General features: G+C 56.3%; 1 protein-coding gene across 10 annotated transcripts in view; it reads left to right on the forward strand.

Annotated features, from left to right (window-relative positions):
* Positions 1–18549, forward strand: part of PTP4A3 (protein tyrosine phosphatase 4A3) — a 115854-nt gene that overhangs the window by 85265 nt on the left and 12040 nt on the right. For all 10 annotated transcript variants that reach the window (XM_014611521.3, XM_014611520.3, XM_014611522.3 and 7 more), the window contains 2 exons: positions 1447–2086; positions 8310–8402. In XM_014611521.3, coding sequence (XP_014467007.1) covers positions 1982–2086; positions 8310–8402 — 198 coding nt within the window. In that variant the 5' untranslated portion in view covers positions 1447–1981. The remainder of the gene's footprint in view (positions 1–1446; positions 2087–8309; positions 8403–18549) is intronic.

The following is an 18549-nucleotide window of genomic DNA, read 5'->3' on the forward strand; positions in this document are numbered from 1 at the left end:
ACTTGTGACAGTGTCTTGAAATCAAGCTAGGAAGCTGCCATGCAGTTGTCTGGCTGTCCTGCCTTTGCTGCTCCCCACCTTCGGGGTGAAGCTACAGAACAGCCCTCCATCCACCCTCCCATGCCCCACAGGAAACCTGCTCTCGGGCTCAGCTGGGAAAGGTGGCCACCTGCGCCCAGGGCTCGGGGGTAGATCCCTTCTTTCCGAAGCAGATGGCCGGGTTCTTTCCCGGCAGCTGCTGGTTTTTTAATAGCGAGTGCTTGCATAAGAACGCAGATGTGGGTGCGTCTGATAAGAAAAGCCGCCGTGCCCAGACGCTGCCACTAGCAACGCCCGCTCCGCCTTTCCCAGAGCCGTGCTGGGCTGGATGCAGCCTGTTCCAGGCAGTCAGAAGGCGCTTCCTCTCCCTTGCAGCTCTCCCCATCGCTGCCCAGCCCGTCCCTCCACCCAGCCAGGGGCCCAGGTTTGGTGCAGCTTGTAAACCAGCCAAAAACCTGATGCGAGAGAAGAGCTGGGGGTTTGGAGAGAGGGAAGGTGCACTCGTGAGTGCCTGGTTGCGGGGTGCGGGCTTCCATCTGCAGCAGCTGCCCTTTCTTGCTTAGCTCTCTGTAACCTGCACCCCCAGGAGACGTGCCCACCCCCCTTGTTATCCAGAGCCTGCTCTGTAGCTCGTCCCCCCAGGAGATGTGTCCACCCTGCTTGCTATCCATAGCCCGTACCCACCCTGCTTGCTATCCGAAGCCTGCTCCGGCATCCAGCAGTGGTTCTAGGAATTGAGTTGCATCAGGGCTGGGCACCTGTTGCAGTCCCAACCTAGCGAAGAGCTCTGACCTCCCTTACGCCTGCCTCATCCCCTCAGGCAGGCTCTGCTAGGCATTTGCATGAGAAAGGTCCTCTACTTCCAAAGTGCAGGAGTCCCCAGTGTCCAGACCGGGTGGCAGGCCTTCATGGGAAGAAACCTGCAGCTTCCAAGCAGGTCCGTGCAGAGCCGTGGTGCTAGCGTGAGCCTGGCCGGGTGTGGCGTAGGGCAAGGAGCAATCTAACACGCGACCCAGAACAACCATTGGTTTAGTGTGCTTATGGCTCCTGGCAGGACAGCCCTGCAGATCCATCAGGATCAGGCACAGGCTACCCTGGACCCGGACTGTCTGATTCCCAGGTGCATGGGGCTGTCCATGGCTAATGCTGACAATCAGAGCTGAGATGGATGGAGACTAAAATTGGTGTGTTTTACCCCAGATTCTTTCTGGGTTAGCCCTCCCCTGGATTGCACGGAGTTATCCCAGTTCAGGGGTATGTGTGGCCTGTCCACTGCTGCCCCTCATGCCCTGGTGTGAGCACATCACTGGCCATCCCTACTGGTGCTGTCGCCCCATGTTCCCCCGTACAGGTCGAGTTTGCTCGCTCCCGCAGGGATCTTACCCTGTTTGTGTTCTTCCCCCTCAGACTCTCTCTACCACTGACGGGCTGTGGATTTATGGAGGCGCCAGGAAGCGGCTTTGAGTATTGCCACGCGCAGCATCGTGCCCGGTGAGGAAGAGACGTCACCGGCTCGCCTGGCCCCGTGTCCGTGCCCTCGGGTTTAACCATTCAAGGCCCCCGTGCATGGCTTTCATGCCCAAGGGACTCCTGCTGGCTGCAGCCGCGGCCTGATCTGCTCCAGGCTCCCGTCGCTGCTCCCAAATACTCCACGTATCCAGATGGGGTAACGTGACGGAGGAAGTGGCACGCGAGGAGCTCACCCAACGCAGAGGCCTTTCGGGAGGGAGCCTGGCGGCCAGGCAGGCGGCAGCCCTCCATTGCACACACGAAGGGAACTGACACTACAAAAAGGAAGACTGTCGTGGACTGTCATCGTTAATATTATTTGGCTTCTGGCACGGGGGGTCTCGGTGCGGGCCCGGTGCTGGGAATATTTGCACAACGTTTGTTCTGAATCTCCCTCCCCGCACGCGCTGCTCCCCGCACCAACCACTGCACCATGGCCCGTATGAATCGGCCGGCGCCCGTGGAGGTCTGCTACAAGAACATGAGGTTCCTCATCACCCACAACCCCACCAATGCCACGCTCAGCACCTTCATCGAGGTAAGGAGGAGAGGATGGAGCCATCCTTCCACCCGTGGGTCACCCGTTCATGTCCAGCTGTGGGGCACCTCGATGTTGGTCTGCACCAGGGGGCTACAAGGGGGTGGCTGGTCTCGGGCAGTTCCCTGCTAACGAGCATCCACGTGGTGCTCATGAGCATTTGCAGTAGAGGTGGAGGTCATGTGCCTGTCTCTCACAGGCGGGGCGCTGAGGATCAGGGCAGTCGCACAGTCTCCTTCCTCCTGCCCCGTGTCCTGCCAGTGCTTTTGGCAAGCCCCTCGGGGCAGGGCCTGTGTTGTCAGCCAGACTCGTGGCTGGCGTTGCAGCCGGTGGGAGCTCTCTGTGCAGATCACAGCCCATGGGCATGTCCAACACAGGCCATCTCTGCTCCCCAGATAATGTGCTGGCTCCGCTCCCTCTCCATCAACCGGCCTCAAGTGACGGCGAGGAGTTCTTGGGGTCGGGGGGCTTTTCCTCCTGACCGGATCAGCACTCCCGTTGCATCTTGGCTGCGGGGAAGGCATGAGCTTGTAACCCCAGCACTGGAAACTGGCATTTCCCCTCTTGGGAGCACATCCCTATTCTCTGTGTCGATCACGTGTAGCACTAGCTTCAATGCACTAGTTCCCTAGTGAAACCTCTTGCCCACTGCAGCTCACTTCAGGCAGGGGCGCAGCTATTGGGCCACTTGTCCCAGGCTGCAGGAGGGGCATGTGTCAGTTCAGAGCACCCTGCTCCGACTTGCAGGCTTCTCTTGGCTTTTCAAATGCCTGGGCTGAGCTGGCTGGCATGCTTTGCAAATGTTCCCAGGGCTGCTTCTGCAGGAGGATGAGGACACAGAGCAGGTGACCCAGCTGGGGATGCCCAGTCCCACACGAATGTGGTAGTGGTCAAGCAAGGGTGTCTGCATTGAGCTGTGCACGGCCACGGCCCCTGCGCTTGCATCTCTCCTGGGAGGGGAGGTCTGCAGACCTACCCCGTGTTCCTGGACTCGGGCCGTAGCCCATTGACACTGCTCGTACCATGTGCTCAGAAGCGGACTCCTGTTCTCTCCTGCTGAGGACTAGCAAGCAGCGTCTTTGCTTGAGCAACACAATCCCATGGCTGTACAGATATACCCATCTCTGCTGCCTGCCGTCTCGGTGGTGGAGCTCTGCCCCAACCCAGCTCGCAGCCACAGGCCAGCAGCTCCTGTCCCTCATTTGAGTCCAGCTGGCTAAAGGTGAATTAGAGCTTGTGTTGTAATGCTGCACAGATAAGTAGCTCAGTGAGCTCTCTGCCTGGATTGAGCACAGCACAGGCAAAGCACCTACCTGTAGCATATGGTCCAGTGAGAAGCAGTGCATCGGGCATTATCCACTGCTCCCTGCGTGTGGGGGGGTGGAGGTGGGGCGCTGCTTCTCCAGGGGCCAAAGCCCAACAAGGACATGGCTTGGGTTCAGCAGAATGGCAAAGGAGCTGGAAATGGCTTCTCCTCAGGACCCCAAGCCCTGTGCATTCACCTGCTGGTCATCACCTTTGGATCTTACTTGTGCCTGAAGGTTTAATTTTTTCCATCCTGAAAGCAGCTGGACTCTGGGTATCACATGCCATCTGCATGCCTTGCAAGCCAAACACTTTGCACTGTGCCCTGCATGCCTGGCCCCAACCCTGAGCGACTCTGAAAGGGTTGGGGGTGAGAAGTCGAGCAACCTCTCCCCTCGTCTTCGAGTGCAAGAGCCCAGGGTGCAACAACAGCAGGCTCCATCCACCTGCTGCCGACCAGTGTGCAGAGGATGGCTCGGAGGGGACATAGGTGCTGGTGGGATCCTGCAACTGTGTGAGCATTTTCCCCAAGGCTTATTCGGCATACTCCATCCTGAAGGCCGCAAAGCATTTTAGCTGCAGTCTTGCAGGAGAGCTGGCATCTGGCCTTGCTCCAGCCCACATTTCAGGAGTGAGCATTCCTGCCCAGGAGGTGAAATGCAGCATCAGGTGGAGCTTGCAGTGCCTGCCCCTGCCTTGCTAGTGAAGCCGCCTGTGTAGCAGGTGTCAGCTGTGCACCTGAGCTGGGGTTGATGAGAGCCGAGGCGATGGACATGCACAGCTGTTCCCATGCAGGGCTCCCCGGAGCCACAGGGATACCCAGCACTGATGAAGTTGTCTGTGGCAGGCTGGAAATAAGGAGCTTAATAGCAACCCCTGGCTGTGGCAGGGGCCTGTTACACCTGTTTTCACCTTGATGTCTTGGGATTTGCAGCAGGCTGCTCTGCAGTGGCGCAGGCTTGAGCTCTCACTGGGCTCCAGGAGGCTCTCGGGTCCAGAGGCAAAGCACTAGGGACCAGTCGGATGCTCGGGGAGTAGCTCTGAGCCATGTGCGCTATCCCAGACGTGCAGTCGCTGCACAGCATGACGTGCAGGTGCACACGTGCACAGACCCACCGCTGCTGCTGTGAATTACACTGGCTCAGAAAGAGGAGGCCTCTCCGGGATGTAGCCAGCACCCTCCTTGGTCAAGAAGATGCTCTAAGACATTTGCAGGGGACTCAGATCTGTCGAAGGGGGCTGAGAGCGGGATGTCCTGATCATGGCTCTCAGCACCCGGGGGTGGTGTTTTGCACAGCGTTGTAAAAGCAAACGGAAGGTCTTTGTCTGCGAGCTGGCAGCTGCACAAGTGAGAAGGGTGGTTCGAGCAGGGCTTATCTCGGGGACAGACGAGTCAAGCTGAATGCAGGCAGGCCTCCGGTTCAGTTGGATCCCTTACAGCGCAGCCTCCGCAGTACGTTGTCTGAAGCTGGGGCATGAACTCTGGCTTCCAGCTGCATTAAAATGATTTGGCACGTGCTTCATGTGTAGTGGAAACCTTTGCACAGACTCAGCTGTTAACTCTGCAAGGGCGGCTACAGGGAGAGTTGCTCCAGTCAGAGGCGGCTCTGAAGCCTCGAGCGCTCACAAAACCAGGCTTCCTGACTGCGTGGTTTGGTTTAACGGGGCAAAAGGGAACTATGCTGTAGTTACTCTCGTAAAACATGTTCCCAGAGCTCCCAGCCATGCCAGAGACCAGACGCTGCCGTCAGGCGCTTTTGCAACACGCTGCAGTTCTGCGTAGGCTGCAGGACAGGGCACCGTCAGCTTTAAATCTGGGCAAAAACCTTTTAAAAGAAGCTGCAAATTCTGTTTCTGTGTCAAGTCCCTCTGTCAGGTTTGTGTGGTTTTGACCCTGCCCAGTCTCTCATTAAAATCTTGCTCTGCCCTCTTGCTGTATGAAGAGCTCTTCACCCAACAGGGTCAACAGGCCAGCTCTGGCTGGAGAGGAGACCAAGAAGCCATGTGTCTGGTCGTATTGTGTGTAGTCTGACTATGAAGCCACGATCTCCTTTAGCTGCTGCTTAGGTGAAGAAGAGTTGCATTGATAATAGATCTAAAAAAACCCCACCCCAAATCCCTGGAAAAACAAGTCCCACTTCAAATTGGACCCTCAGCTGCTTCCATGTGCCGTGTGTGTCTGTCTCTGCAGTGCTTCGTGGCATGTTGCCCTGCAGCCCCTGTAATCCCTCCTGAGCCCTGACCAGCTGCATCGGGCTGTGTGCATTTTTTAACTAGCTCCTCGGAGCGCGCCGTGATGCCGAGGGCAGGAAACTTCGCTTGCCCTTCATAGAAATCGTACAGAAGTGAGGCTGGATGGGACCTCCAGAGGTCACATCCGGTCTAACCCCCTTCCTGAACATGATCATCCCTATCCAGTCATCCCATACAAATCCATTATCTAGCCGTTTACAAAACTACAAAGTCAACCATGGAAAAGAAGTCAGTTGGGACATGAAAACCTCTTTGGTGATGGCAAGTCTGCAAAGCGGCCAGGGCCAAGGTCAGCCCCGATGCAGCCAGAAGCAATCCCACCAAGTTGGGCTCATGTAGGAAGAAAACTTCCCTGAGCAACCACAGTGGGGAAATGGGGTCACAAGTGGAGAAAGCAGAGCCAGCTGGTCAGGCTGCTTGCTGGATTTGGGGGGGCCAGCTTCATTTTTCCACTCCGCTACAGACTTCCTGAGCTGGTTGCTTGTTCTCTCTGATCCACCATTTCCCTGGCAGGCTGTCATGTCGGGGTGGCACAGGGGTAAAGGCATTAACACTTGTCAGGTGCCTGGGTACCATGGTGAGAGGTGCCAGAAGGATGCCACAGAGAGCAAAGACTATGCACTGGAAGATATTGCGTGCCAGCATCCCAGCGAGGCTGGTTTCCAGCCCCAGTGTGTGCACACACGCACGCCTCCCTGCAGCTGTCTACCGCTCGCTGCATATGTGGCGCCTGCCCTGCTTGTTCAGTTCGGTTTTCAGGCAGACGGCACTGGAGCCACGTCCCGCGGGCAGGACGTGCTCTCCCTTCTGCTGTGTTGGACTGTGCCCGTGCGCGTCGTCAGTGTTTTACTGTGAAAGGAGGCGGCTCGCAGGACTTTGCATTCTGCCAGCTTGTTAGCTTGGTCCTATTTGTTCTTCCCTACCGGGCAATAACACAGAGACTGGCAACACACTGGGCTGGACCAGGTACAAAGCCAGAGCTAGAGGCCATCCCCTCCCCCAAGAGCTTACTGCCAAAATAAGCAGGGAAGCAGATCGGGCACAGAGAGGTGAAGGGATTTGCCCAAGGTCATGTTGTCACTCGGCGGCAGAGTAGCCAGTCCAGACCCAGGTACACGGAGCACACGTGTGTCTCTGGTTGCAAACATTTCTGAGAGCAGGGAGAAAGCTGCTGCACAGGTTTCTCCTCCTGCGTGGCACGAGAAGGTAGGAGAGAGGTTGCACTTCATCTGCACAGGGAGCAACGAGCTGCCTCTCCGGTCCTGCTGCCGAGCCCTTGGGATTAGGGCCAAGAGGCTGTTTTTAGCCGACCCTTTTCCTAGAACCGGTTCTGTTGTCTGCAAATGTTGATTGGTTACGTGAGTAACCAGAGGAGCCCTGGCAATACCCCGGAGGATTAAAAATAAGTGTCCTTGTGTGTGTGTTTACCACTTGAAGGAGCAGGGAAGGTGCCCAGCCTCTCTGGTGGCTGCTCGGAAGTCGTGGTCTTGCCCACGCTGCGTCTCCTGAATTCGTGCCCTGTGATTTAACCTCCGCCTGCCTCTCAGCCCTTGTTTATGCTAGGGTTGTTTTGTCCAAGGCTCTCCAGACAGGGCTGGTGACCTCTGGGTCTCCTCGCCGTGCTCCGAGCAGCCTGGTCCCAGCACCGGAGCTATGTGCTGATAAGCATTTCTTTGCATTGCAGCGGTGCCTGAGCAGGGCTCCAGAGACCTAGACTGTGTGAAGCCCCCTGCAAAGCAAGATGCTCTGTCTTCATCGGGACCAGTGGGGAGAGAGGAGGCAGAGTGGGTTGACCAAGGGTCTGTGGCAGGGCTTTGGCAGAGCCAAAGGGAAAGCTCAGGTTCCCAGAGTCCCACTTCAGGGCCCCAGTGGGTCTCCGCTGCGTGCTAGGTGCTGAGAGCGAACAGTGGTCCCTGCCCCCCTCCCCTCCGAAAAGCAGCGCTGTGATACTGCTGGAGCGACGAGGGCAGACCGACAAATGCCTCTGTCCCGGTATGCTGTGCAGAGCTCCAGTACGATGGCCCGGCCCCTGTAATGAAATCACAGGACGTCCCCTTGTCCCATGAAGGCGCCACAGTGTTCCCGGGGTGGTGACTGTTGTAGTGCATGGGAAGAGAGAGGCTTCCCCTTGCCAAGAAATGGCTCCTTCTCCTCATTGTGCAAACTGTAACTCGCCTTCGCTGTGCCCCTGCGAGGCAGGCAGCAGGACCATTCCCTATGGGGAAGGAGCATGAGGTTAAGTGACATGACCAAGGGCATGGAGTTGGTGTTGGAGCCAGGCCAGACCCCTGCCACCTGTACCTCACCTGCACGTAGGCTGAGCTGTCGCACGGCAGGGCCGTTGTGCGAGGGTGTGTGTTGTGCATACTGCCAGCCCTGGGGACAGGGAAGGGAAGTCATCTTGGGTGGGTTGGAAGGGAGGATTAAAGAGCTAATGCTGGTATAGAGATGGCAGGAACTGTCACCTCTGCTGTCTGCCCCTGCCACGCTCCGTCATGTGCGTATCTTGCTTGCATGTACCCGGGTCCTTTGGTGAGTCCCTGCGTGTCTCTGGTAGGAGAGAGCTGCACAAATAGCCTGGGTGAGGCAGGGGATGGGGGCAGGGGGTGTACTTGCATCTCCTCTACCTCTGCCCTTACAGAAGCCATCTCCCTTCCCTCCCTAGGACCTGAAGAAGTACGGCGCGACGACGGTCGTGAGGGTCTGCGAGGTGACCTATGACAAGACCCCGCTGGAGAAGGACGGCATCACTGTCATGGTAGGTGTTTGCTTTGGGTCTACCCAGAGAGGACAGAGGCCCCTTCCTCCTAGTGCCTTTTGCTCTGTGCCATGGAGATGTAGGGTGGGAGCAAGTTGCCAAGCAGGGGGCTACACAATCTCCATCTGGTCCAGCTGACCACGCTGCCAGCCCTTCAGCCCCGGGCGGGAGAGGATGGAAGCCACCCTGTGCCGGTGCAGGGGTGAGATCTGTGTCCTGTACCTCTGCGGAGTGGTTGTATCCAAGTATGACCTCTGCTTCCCCAGATCAACACTGATTTTCAAACATCTCATGGTGCATCACTCCTCTCCTCACCTGGCTGGGGCTGCCAGCAGCCCAGATCCCAGCTGGGGATGAAGAAGGGCACCCCCCAGATTGGTGCACCAGGCCATAACTGGCTTCTTGGCCTCCCTGCTTGTGTTAATGGTCCTGCCTTGGGTACCGTGGGTTGAGAACGACTGAACCGGGTGCCTTTGCTGGGAGCCCAGTGCACAAATAGTCACTTTGCTTCAATAACTTCCCAGCCAGCAGCAGCCTGTGAACCGAGGGCTTCTGCCTGGCAAGACCCGACTGAGCCTCCTCCAAGCCACGAAGTGATGGGGTGGGTCAGCTGCTTTGGTTCAAGATAGCGATGGTTTTAATGAGGGAAGGAATAAAACCCAGCATCTTGCCCTTGTCTGTTGGTGTGCATTCATTCCCCTAACATGTGCTTCCCCTTCCTGGGAAGTATACCGCCTTGTGCGCACATAGTCACCAGCTCAAAGTGGGGGAAGACTTGGAAAACAACTTGGGGTGAGATCTCTCTGCTGTGTGGGGATGCTTTAAATCTGGAGCCACCTCCTTAGCCACTGGCTTTACTTCACACTCAAGCAGGCCTGTCTTGGCACAGTTCATCCCTCAATTCAGATCTGGGTGCCCAGGCAAGCTGTGCCACCTCTGTTCTTCTGGTGGCAAAACAACACGTGGTCAGACCCTGGAGAGAGGTGGTGGGAGGGGGTATTCGGTCCTTCCTTTTGGAAGAAGGAGGTTGCTACAATGGCCATCAGGCACCAGTCAAGCATGGCCCTTGCCTTTATGCCAGAGACATACCTGAATGCGGCCATGCATCAGTTCAGCCAGATGGGTGCAAGGTCCGGGGGCCTCCAAGCCTTGCTCATGGATGGGCTTTTCCCTTCCTGAGTGTGTTCTTGGGTCCTACCAGGAGACTGCAGCTCTCTAACCTCCTCCCAGCGTGCCAGAGAGGTGGGGAGGAAAAGCTCAATCCTGGAGAGCCTGGAGTGCGTTGGCCACAGGTTACCTGGAAACCCAATGTTTGCATGCGCGAAGGCGGCGCCTTGCTCAAGGACCTACGCGTGTACCTTGAAATGCATGCTTCACGCCACGCTGCCTCGGGGTGAGCGGTGAAGTGCTGCTGGGAACAGTTCTGCACCAGTAGGGAGTATGGTCTGGTGCCCCCCGGTCCTCGCCAGCGCTGGGTTCGGGGCTTTGTACGCGTCTCTTAGCGGCCATTGGATCCGTGTGTGAATCTCTCCATTCCTCTTCGATTTCTCAAGGGCTTGGTGGAGGCCACCAAAGAGCAGCATGGAGACTTTCTGGCAGGGGACCGACCTGTACCCTTCTGAGCACGGGGACTCTGGCAGCTTCCTTCCTCTAGGCTGGTGCATTCCCACTCCAAATTCATGCTCCGGCGGAGGAGTCGGCCTGTGGTGGAAACAAGAGGCCGTGAAGCTTCAGGGCCATCATAGGGAGAGACCCCGAGTTTCGGCTCTTGCAGAGGAGGGGATGCGGTGGCAGGCTGCAAAGATGAGCATGGGCTGGTGCCATTAGAGCAGTGCTTTGCATGTCTGTCTGCATTCCCCCGTGAGCTCTAGCTTGCTTACTGCCGGCATCGGTTCCCTCCTGCTTGACATCAGGGCCCTCTCTTGCAATCCTGAAGCTTGCTGCAATCCTTCTCATGCTGTGCAGTTCGCTCCTGCTGTCCTTGGAGCCTGCTAGGATGAGTGGGGACCGGCTCACACCTAATTGTTCCCTTCTGCCCTACACTGAAGTTTGTGAGCAGCTCGGCACTGCTGCTTTGCAGACTCCAGCAGCGCATTGGGCAGAAGCTGCTTTAAGGATGAGTGGACTAAGCTTTTGAAAGCCTGAGGAAAGCTGTCCCCCCTAATGAGAGAGGTGTGATGAGGAGGGTTCATTTGGGCTCTGTGTATTTGGCCTTTCTGGGCCTCCTGAGACCACGTGAAGCTGGTTTGCATTGTCTCTTTAATTTTTCTTTCAACATCTTACTGTGTGGCTGAGCCTGAGCCTCACCCAAAAGAGCTAAAATTCCCCCTCTCTAATAAGATCCCGGCACCTGAAACAAAGTGGTGTTTTTTAACACGGCGGTAATTCCAGAAACAGCAAAGGCTCACGTTTGTCTTGGAAATCAACCTGAAGGCTTTAAAAGAAAGGAGAAAGGAAAACCCTATAACAGGGGTGGCCACAGGCCTGTTGGTTTTCTGAGTTTGTGTTGGACGTGGTATTTGGAGGCTGGCTTAATCCAGGATGCCCAGCAGATGCGGGCTTGAGATGCAAAGTTTGCACGTATTCTTCCTCCCAGAGTTGGGATGTGTACAGATCTCAGTGTGTTGGGGAAGGAGGGGGCAGGGCTGGTCTGTTGGTGGGGAAGAGCTGTGTTGAATCAGGTCTGTCTTTTTTTTATGGAAACCTGCTTTAATGCTATGAGAATTCTGTACTGAAAGCACTTCATCTTGGCCTAGACTCCTAATCCACATGTTTTTGAGACAATCTCAGTGCTGGCAGGTGTTGGCGCGGGGAGATACAGCCATAGTCAACCCCTGGAGACTGTGATACCCACAACACCACGTTTCTGTATTATCTGCCAGTCTGGAGCACGGCCCAGCTGCAGGAACATCCCCAGAGAGAGATCAGCTGTGTGTTCGCTCCTCTCTGGAGCTGCAAAATTCAAGTCCTGGGGCCACTGGACATCTACAGCAGCCGGTCTGAGCACTGGGGTTTGACCTGCCAGCTCAGCCCTCCTCTGACTGCACCTTCAAGCCCCGCTTGCCCACTTGATACACATCTGTCCAGGAAACTGGACCTTAAAGTTTCAAAAAGGGCCTTCTCATTCAGGATGCAAGCGCTGGGCCAGAATACGATGCATTTAGGATGTCATGACGCATCTGTTAGTTATCCCGGTGTCTGTGACAATAAAAGGAGGGAGGAACTAAAAGCTCTTGGCAGGGCTGATCCCAACCAGAGAGTGAACCCAGCACCCCAGAGGTGTAGCTAGTCACTTCTGTGCCTTGAGGATGGGAAGGGGGCTGTGCTGAGCATAAAAGAGCAGGGCTGGGAGCGCTGGGCAGAGCCTTTGCTGCGTGAGCCCATGCTATGCATTAGTCCCCACTGCCCCCATGGTAGTGCCTGGGACTCATGCCCTGCTTGCCCAGCCCTCCTTGCACCACTGTGGCATCCAGACACAGCCACTGCCTTTCACCGCTCCCAATGTGCAACAAAGCAGCCCGACCCAGTGGCTTGTTGCTGCCTCTCTGAGGACGTTAACCTTACAGGGATCTTGTTCCCCATCTGAAGTCAGCCTATGGCTAGGATGCACGACCAGCTATGACCTTCTCCCTTCATTAGCAAAAATAAGGCAGGCTGACACTGGTTATGGGTCGAGCATTTAGTGCGCTGGTTCTCAACTGTGCTGTCTCCAGACTGGCACCACTGCCACCATAAGGGCTCCTGGAAACGCCTCTGTTTCCAGGAATGGTCTGCAGAGAAGGACCGGGAAGAGCTGCGGCAGGAGGGGGCATTCCTGCCTGAGTTAGCTTTATCCTGGTTTGGCTCTGTGCAGCGGTGGCGGCACTGCCGTCCTAGCATCATAGAAAATGAGGGTTGGAACGGACCTCAGGAGGTCACATCTAGTGCAACCCCCTGCTCCAAGCAGGACCAGCCCCAACTCCATCATCCCAGCCAAGGCTTTGTCTACCCAGGTCTTCAAAACCTCCAAGGATGGAGAGTCCATCACCTCTCTGAGTAACCTGTGCCAGTGCTTTACCATCCTCCTAGTGAGGAAATGCTTCCTAGTATCTATCCTCAACTTCCCTTGCTGCAACCGAGACCATTCATTGCTCCTTGTCCTGTCACCTGCCCCCACTGAGAACAGCCCAGCTCCATGCTCTTTGCAACCCCCCTGCAGGGAGCTGAAGGCTGCTATTAAATCCTCCTCAGTCTTCTCTTCTGCAGGCTAAATCAGCCCAATTCCCTCAGCCTTTCCTCACCAGTCATGACCCCCAGCCCCTGAACCATCTTCACTGGACTTTCTCCAGTTTGTCCACATCCTTTCTGTAGTGGGGGGTGCCAAAACTGGGCACAGGACTCCAGATACAACACCCCGGTTATGAACCACTCCTTAGTCTGGGCTTGGCCCCTACTTACCAAATTGATGACAGGCCTGGCAAATCCAGCCTCTGCTGAAGCTCCTCAATTAGTTGCTCCCAGCGTCTTACAAAAATCCCTTCGGTTCGTGCCCACAGGCTTGGCACTGTGCGGGGGGATCATAGAGCTGAGCGAAGGGGGCTGTCATGCAGCTTGCCCAGAAACCGCGAATCCTCCGAGTATTAGAGGTCCCATTCCCGAACGAATGACAGAAGCCGCTCCTGCTGCCCTCGAGCATGAGCTCATCCTCAGGGGATGCCAATTATCCTTGCTTCTGCTGGCTCAGCAGTTGGACGGTGCCACTCACGGGCACTTGAGACTGTCAGCAAAAAAAAATGAAAAAAGGACATAGATCTTGTAAATGCTGGGGCTGTTTCTCTAATCACGAATAATGGAAGATGAGGTCAGGCATGATAGCAGCGCTCTGGAAATCCTGCGGCCCGTGCCAGGTAATCTGTTGCACGGCAGCCCGCCGAAATGGAGAGCGCTAACGTGGCGTTGCACACGTGCATCAAGACCAGGGGATCTCTGGGGTCTCTGCACGCCATGACACTAACTCCGGGGGATCTTGGCTGACTTGTTTCCTAGCCTGTCGAAAGGGTGAGAATCGCCCTCCGTCCCTCGTACCAAGGAAGCGTTTTGAGATCCTTGTGGGGTCGTTGCTGTGCATCCAGCAAGACTGCGTGGTTGAAGCTACGTGTTACCCCAGCAGGCGTGGTGACCCCAGACCTCCTTGTCAGCTTGCTTCAAAGACCCTGATGATCGCTGCCTTGCTGATCTGCATTAACAGGAACATAAAATGATCCTGGTTGTGCTTGGTGCTGTACCAACGCTGTACTCCACAACCCAGCCTCAGCGAGGTGAGCAGCAATGAGGAATTATGAAAAGCAGAGGCTGTGACATGTAAATGTGGCTTGGCCTCTTTCCTGACAGTGCCTAGGCTGGAGGCTTCTGAGTTGCAGGCGCCTTGTGCCCAAGTCTCTCCGCAGCGTCCTTCTGGCGAGAGCATATGGAGAGGTTCGAGTCCACCTGCACGCAGCCCACTAGCATCCAGGCTTGCTGGAAGTCCTGTGTTTTGAGAGCACGTGCACCCCGCTTCTCTTCTGAGCCCTTTCAGTCTCCACAACATGCAAGTGCTAAAGCCACTGGACCTGGCTGTGTCCTGATGCTCTTCAGTACCAAAAGGCTGCCCTGGTAGTAGCCATTCACATGGAAATGGAGCCTCTCCAGTTCAGGTCGGCAGAGTCCAGGTCTGCCGGTGGCTTTTGGGGTCCCAAATCATTGGCAAAAGCAGTGCCGTGGCCATAAGCACTAGTGCGTGTGATGGGGAGCAGCTCGTCTGCAGCGCGCCCTCATCTCAGAGAGTTTTAATGTGCTGCGGTGAGGTTTGTGCCCCAGCAGACCAGGTCTCTGCCCCGCACACTGTAAAGCCATTCGCAAGCTAAGGGTTTTGCTGGCGTTCGCTGTTCAGCAGCCGCTTTGCTTCTGCAAAACATGCACAGGAGGAGCCCGAGGCTTTTGATTGTTTTCTTCGGTGGCTGGAGCCATTTTGAAGCAGCAATACATGCAAAGGGCTTTAGGGCAAGCTGTGAGCTCTCCTAACATATGCAGCGGTCTCCTAATTGCACCACCCTGTCTCACAGCCCTGGTTCCCAGCCGGAGGCCTGCAGAGGTGTCGGGGCAGGTGTAGGGATGAGGAGGTGGCCAACACCCTCGCACCTCCGTTGCTCGGGGAAGTGGCAGAGCCACCTTAGCACCCGGCTGCGGGCAGGCCAATTAGCGCCACCTCTCAGCAGGGTTAATTAGCCCAGGCTTGGTGCCATGTGAAGGTGGTCTTGCTGCTTCCCTTCCGGAGTGGGTTTGTACAGAGCTAGCTCAGGTGTTGTCCAAGAGAGCCTGGAGGGCAGGTGGCTGTTCAAGGGGTCTGGCTTGCGGGGTGGTGAGGGGGCAGGACCGCAGAGGCTCAGGTGCTAGGTTAGTATAATCGCATGTGCCAATCTTGCATCCACGTGATCAGAGACCTGGACGGACTTCCTGCAGGAGGTCAGGCCTTTCAACCCAGCTTTCCTTGCCCCTAAAGCCTATGCATAGTGTCTGCATTTACCATCTCCAGTCCCGGGTTGCTTCAGGCTAACCCTAACCCACTTGGCAAGCCAGGCCCGAGTTGAAGGAAGTGGTGTCTGCCCATAGCGATGCCCCGCCGGATGTGGGGTGACTCAGGCAGGTAGGATTTCCTGCTGATGCGGCTACTGATTTTCATAGCAGTGCTCGGGATCAGCAACATTGCATCACCTGGTTAAAATAACCCACGCACCTCAACAGCTTTTTGCCTAATCCCGTCCCAGTGATGACTTCAGCAGGGCAGCTTAATGACTCAGTTGTTAAGCGTGGATTAGTGACCACATGCACGCATTCATCCTGCGTGGTGCAGTGTGTCGGCCTTCGCGGTGTTACATCGCACAGGTAACGCTGTTTGTATGATAGCGGCATGTAAAGGCCCCAAGCAAGGTCGCGGCACCGTTAGACATGGTCTCATCCCCAAAAGAGCATGAGCCTAAATAGAGAAGGCAGAGGTTTGGTGGGCAAATAAATGAAATGTGGTTGTGCCATATATCCGAGCTGGGAATAAAGTGCAAGTCGGCCAGCCTGTTTCTCTGTCCTCTGCAACCTGTCTTCTCTAGGTTTCTCCGGCTCCCCTGAAAGTAGACAACCTCCGTGGTCTTGTTATGCTGTGCGAGCTCTTTGACACATGTCCTCGCTTATTTAGGTCAGCACTTCCTTCCTCTGCTGAGAGCTGGAGGCTTTTTCACACTGGAGCATGCTAGTGCAAGGGACCTTGGTGCTTATAGCTGCTTGGGGCTTGGAGGAAATTAAGCCCCTTCTTGAAAACAGAGCCACTAACTCTTCCCTCTCTTCTCTGGCCCGCACAAAGTCCTGTTTAAGGAAAAATTCAATGGGAACTTGAAAGAAGGGACATCCAACCGGCAGAATGAGGAGGAGGAGGAGGAAGGCGGCAGCTCGGGTGGGAGGGAAGGAGGAAATAAGTGCATGAAAGAATCGAATGAAAAAAGGAAAATGCAGCGTTGAGCTACGTACGGGTTGAGGAGTGGCTCGGCCTGAGAGGTTTTGTGAGAAGGCAAAGGGAACGGGAGAGAAACGCTTGTGGGACTGGGAAACACTCTGCCGGGAGAGCCCGTGGTGAGGTGATGTGGCAGGATAGCGGCGCGACCGCAGCCGGGCGCGCCTCCAGCCCTGCACATGCTTGTCAGCGAAGCGTGGGAGCAGCCCGGGGGAGTTCAAAGCCCCGCGCGGCGAACTCGCCCGGCTTTCATGAGCGGAGCCGACTGCAGAACAGATTCTCGCCGGAGCTCGTCCAGCAAGAGACTCTTTCCGAGCCTGAGTGGTTTGTGGGGAAATCTTTGTTTGGCTGCACGGCACGGGCCGGGAGGCATTAGGGGCCCGCCGAATAGCCGGGCATCCCGCCGTTCGGCTTCCTCCTCCCCCACCGGGCAGCGCTTTGAAGACGGGTTCGCCTAGAAGGATGTCTGCTCAGAATTACATGAAACCCGTGGGTCTGCAACCGCAGCGCTGAGATCTTGAAAGGCTGCGCTCGCTCCCACTAGATTTGGTGCAGGGCCCTGGGGGCGCTTCCACGCTGTTGTGCCGCAGGCGTCCCCGTACCGAACGCGCTCCGGTTGCAGGCGCAGCTGGTTTGCAAGCCCTGTCCAGGCTCCAAGGGCTGGCGTGATGGCAGAATTGCACCAGGCTAAACGAGGCTTGGTTTTCAAAGGCTTATTTCTGTTTGAATCAAATTGCAGCTGAACCAAAATGTCAGCGCTGGCATAACGCCGATTCGAGCACAGACAAACCCCGAATCGAATTGGGCCCCTTCCAGCTTCCCTGGCAATGCAACCAACTTTGCACAAGTCATATTGGACTAGCCCCAGCATCATCCCCAGCTGGTGCCCTGCCTGATTTCAGGAGGATTGCCGGCATCTGGGTGACTGCTCCCTAATGAGGCACTGGCTGACGATGCCCAGGGAACAGATGTTCAGCTTGACAGGAGTCGGCAGTGATTTAATGTTAGTTTTTGATCTTCTAGGCAGCGGTTGTGATGCAAAACGTGCACAGCCGATCTGCTGAGCAAGAGGGGGATCGTTCCACGTGGGCCAAGCTTGTCCAAAGTGGCTCCCTGGTGTGGACTCAACCCTTTAAAAAGGCCTCATCTCCGGAGGGTCAAATGAAAGTCAGTCGGCCTTACGGGGTCCCAAGCTGCTGGCACCCTTCCTGCCTCCCCCTAGGTAACTAGTCTCCTGACGGTCTCGGCTACCATCACTTCTCCAACTGGGCACCCATCTTAAACGTGACGGGGAGGCCTGCTTATCAAAGATAAGCCCTAGCACATCATGCCCGGTTACATGGGCAAGTTGTTCCTGCCCTTCTTGCCATGCAGGAGCTTCCCCTCCTTCCTGGCACAGCAGCCAGCCTTTCTCCAGTGCCACGGGCCATTTGAGGAGCATCCCGCAGTGGCCGTCTTCCCCCTTGCCGGCTCCCTACCGATCCCTCGCGGCTGGCATAACAAACCTGCATTGCTGTCCAGCCTGGCTCGTTGCAGCTTGGGACTCCCCGGGTGGCTGAAGATGGGGAAATAGCGGCCACGTGGATACTTCCCTCTTTCGTGGCTTTCTGATTAATATGCCTTAATCCCAGCAGTGGCAGGCAAAGCCTTGGTCCTAGGCTGGTAGCCTCCGCTGTTGGCCTGGATCTCCAGAGCTACGGCACCCGTGAGTGCTGCAAAACCCCTTTACGGGTGCTGCCATGTGTGACCCCAGCTCTCCTCCCCCTCCATGCTCATCCCAGCAGCCACCCCCATGCTCCCGGCAGTGCTGCGGGTAGGTGGACGTGGAGCCGTGCTTTTGCAACCTGCTTCACCCCCTTCCCTCGCCCCCGCTCCTTCCAGGCACAGAGGTCGGGATCCCTGCCCTGCCTACTGCCCCACAGCTCGATCATGCCAGGAGGCAGCCACTGGTGTGGCTTCCACGTTTTCTGGGCCATCGTATCCCACCAACAGCTGGACCAGAACCGTTCTCTTTTGAGCCAGACCAAGTCTTGCCGCAGGATCTTGATTTAAAGGTGCCAAGAAACGGGGAGTCCATCCTGTCCCTACGTGAGGGGTCTTGAGAGCTCTGCTACCCTCATGGTTAGCAATCGCTGCCTTTTATTTCTAGTGCAAGCCCCCCAGGTCACACTTCAGAAAAGACATGGATATTTTTGGGTCTCCACCCGACACAGCTCCAAGGATGCTCCATGAGCACTTTCAGGGCGTCCAGTTGGGCACTTGGACCCCGTCTCTGTTTGCCCCACGACCAACGTGATGGACCCACGCCAAGGGGATGCTCTGAGGGTCTGCTCAAGGTCGGTGCAACACCGAGGACATGGGCGGTGCTCATGTCTTTTTATGGCAGGCTTGAATTCGAGCCTGTACCCGGGCTGCTTTTAACCTAGGCAAATTCTCAAGCCCTGCATATCGCTCCTCCCGAGTCCTGCAAAGTGGATGCAAAGCGGATCCAAGCTGCTGACTCCTTGTGTTTTGGACGGGAACAGGCCGCGCTGGGGGAGGGCAGGGGAGGGACAGGAGAACACTTGTTTCAAGTTAAACACGGGAATATTGTGGTTTCGCTATCTGCAGCCACATCCCTGCGGTTAAGAG

The sequence above is a fragment of the Alligator mississippiensis genome, chromosome 3 (assembly GCF_030867095.1).
Source record: "Alligator mississippiensis isolate rAllMis1 chromosome 3, rAllMis1, whole genome shotgun sequence".
In the NCBI taxonomy this organism is placed as follows: Eukaryota; Metazoa; Chordata; order Crocodylia; family Alligatoridae; genus Alligator; species Alligator mississippiensis.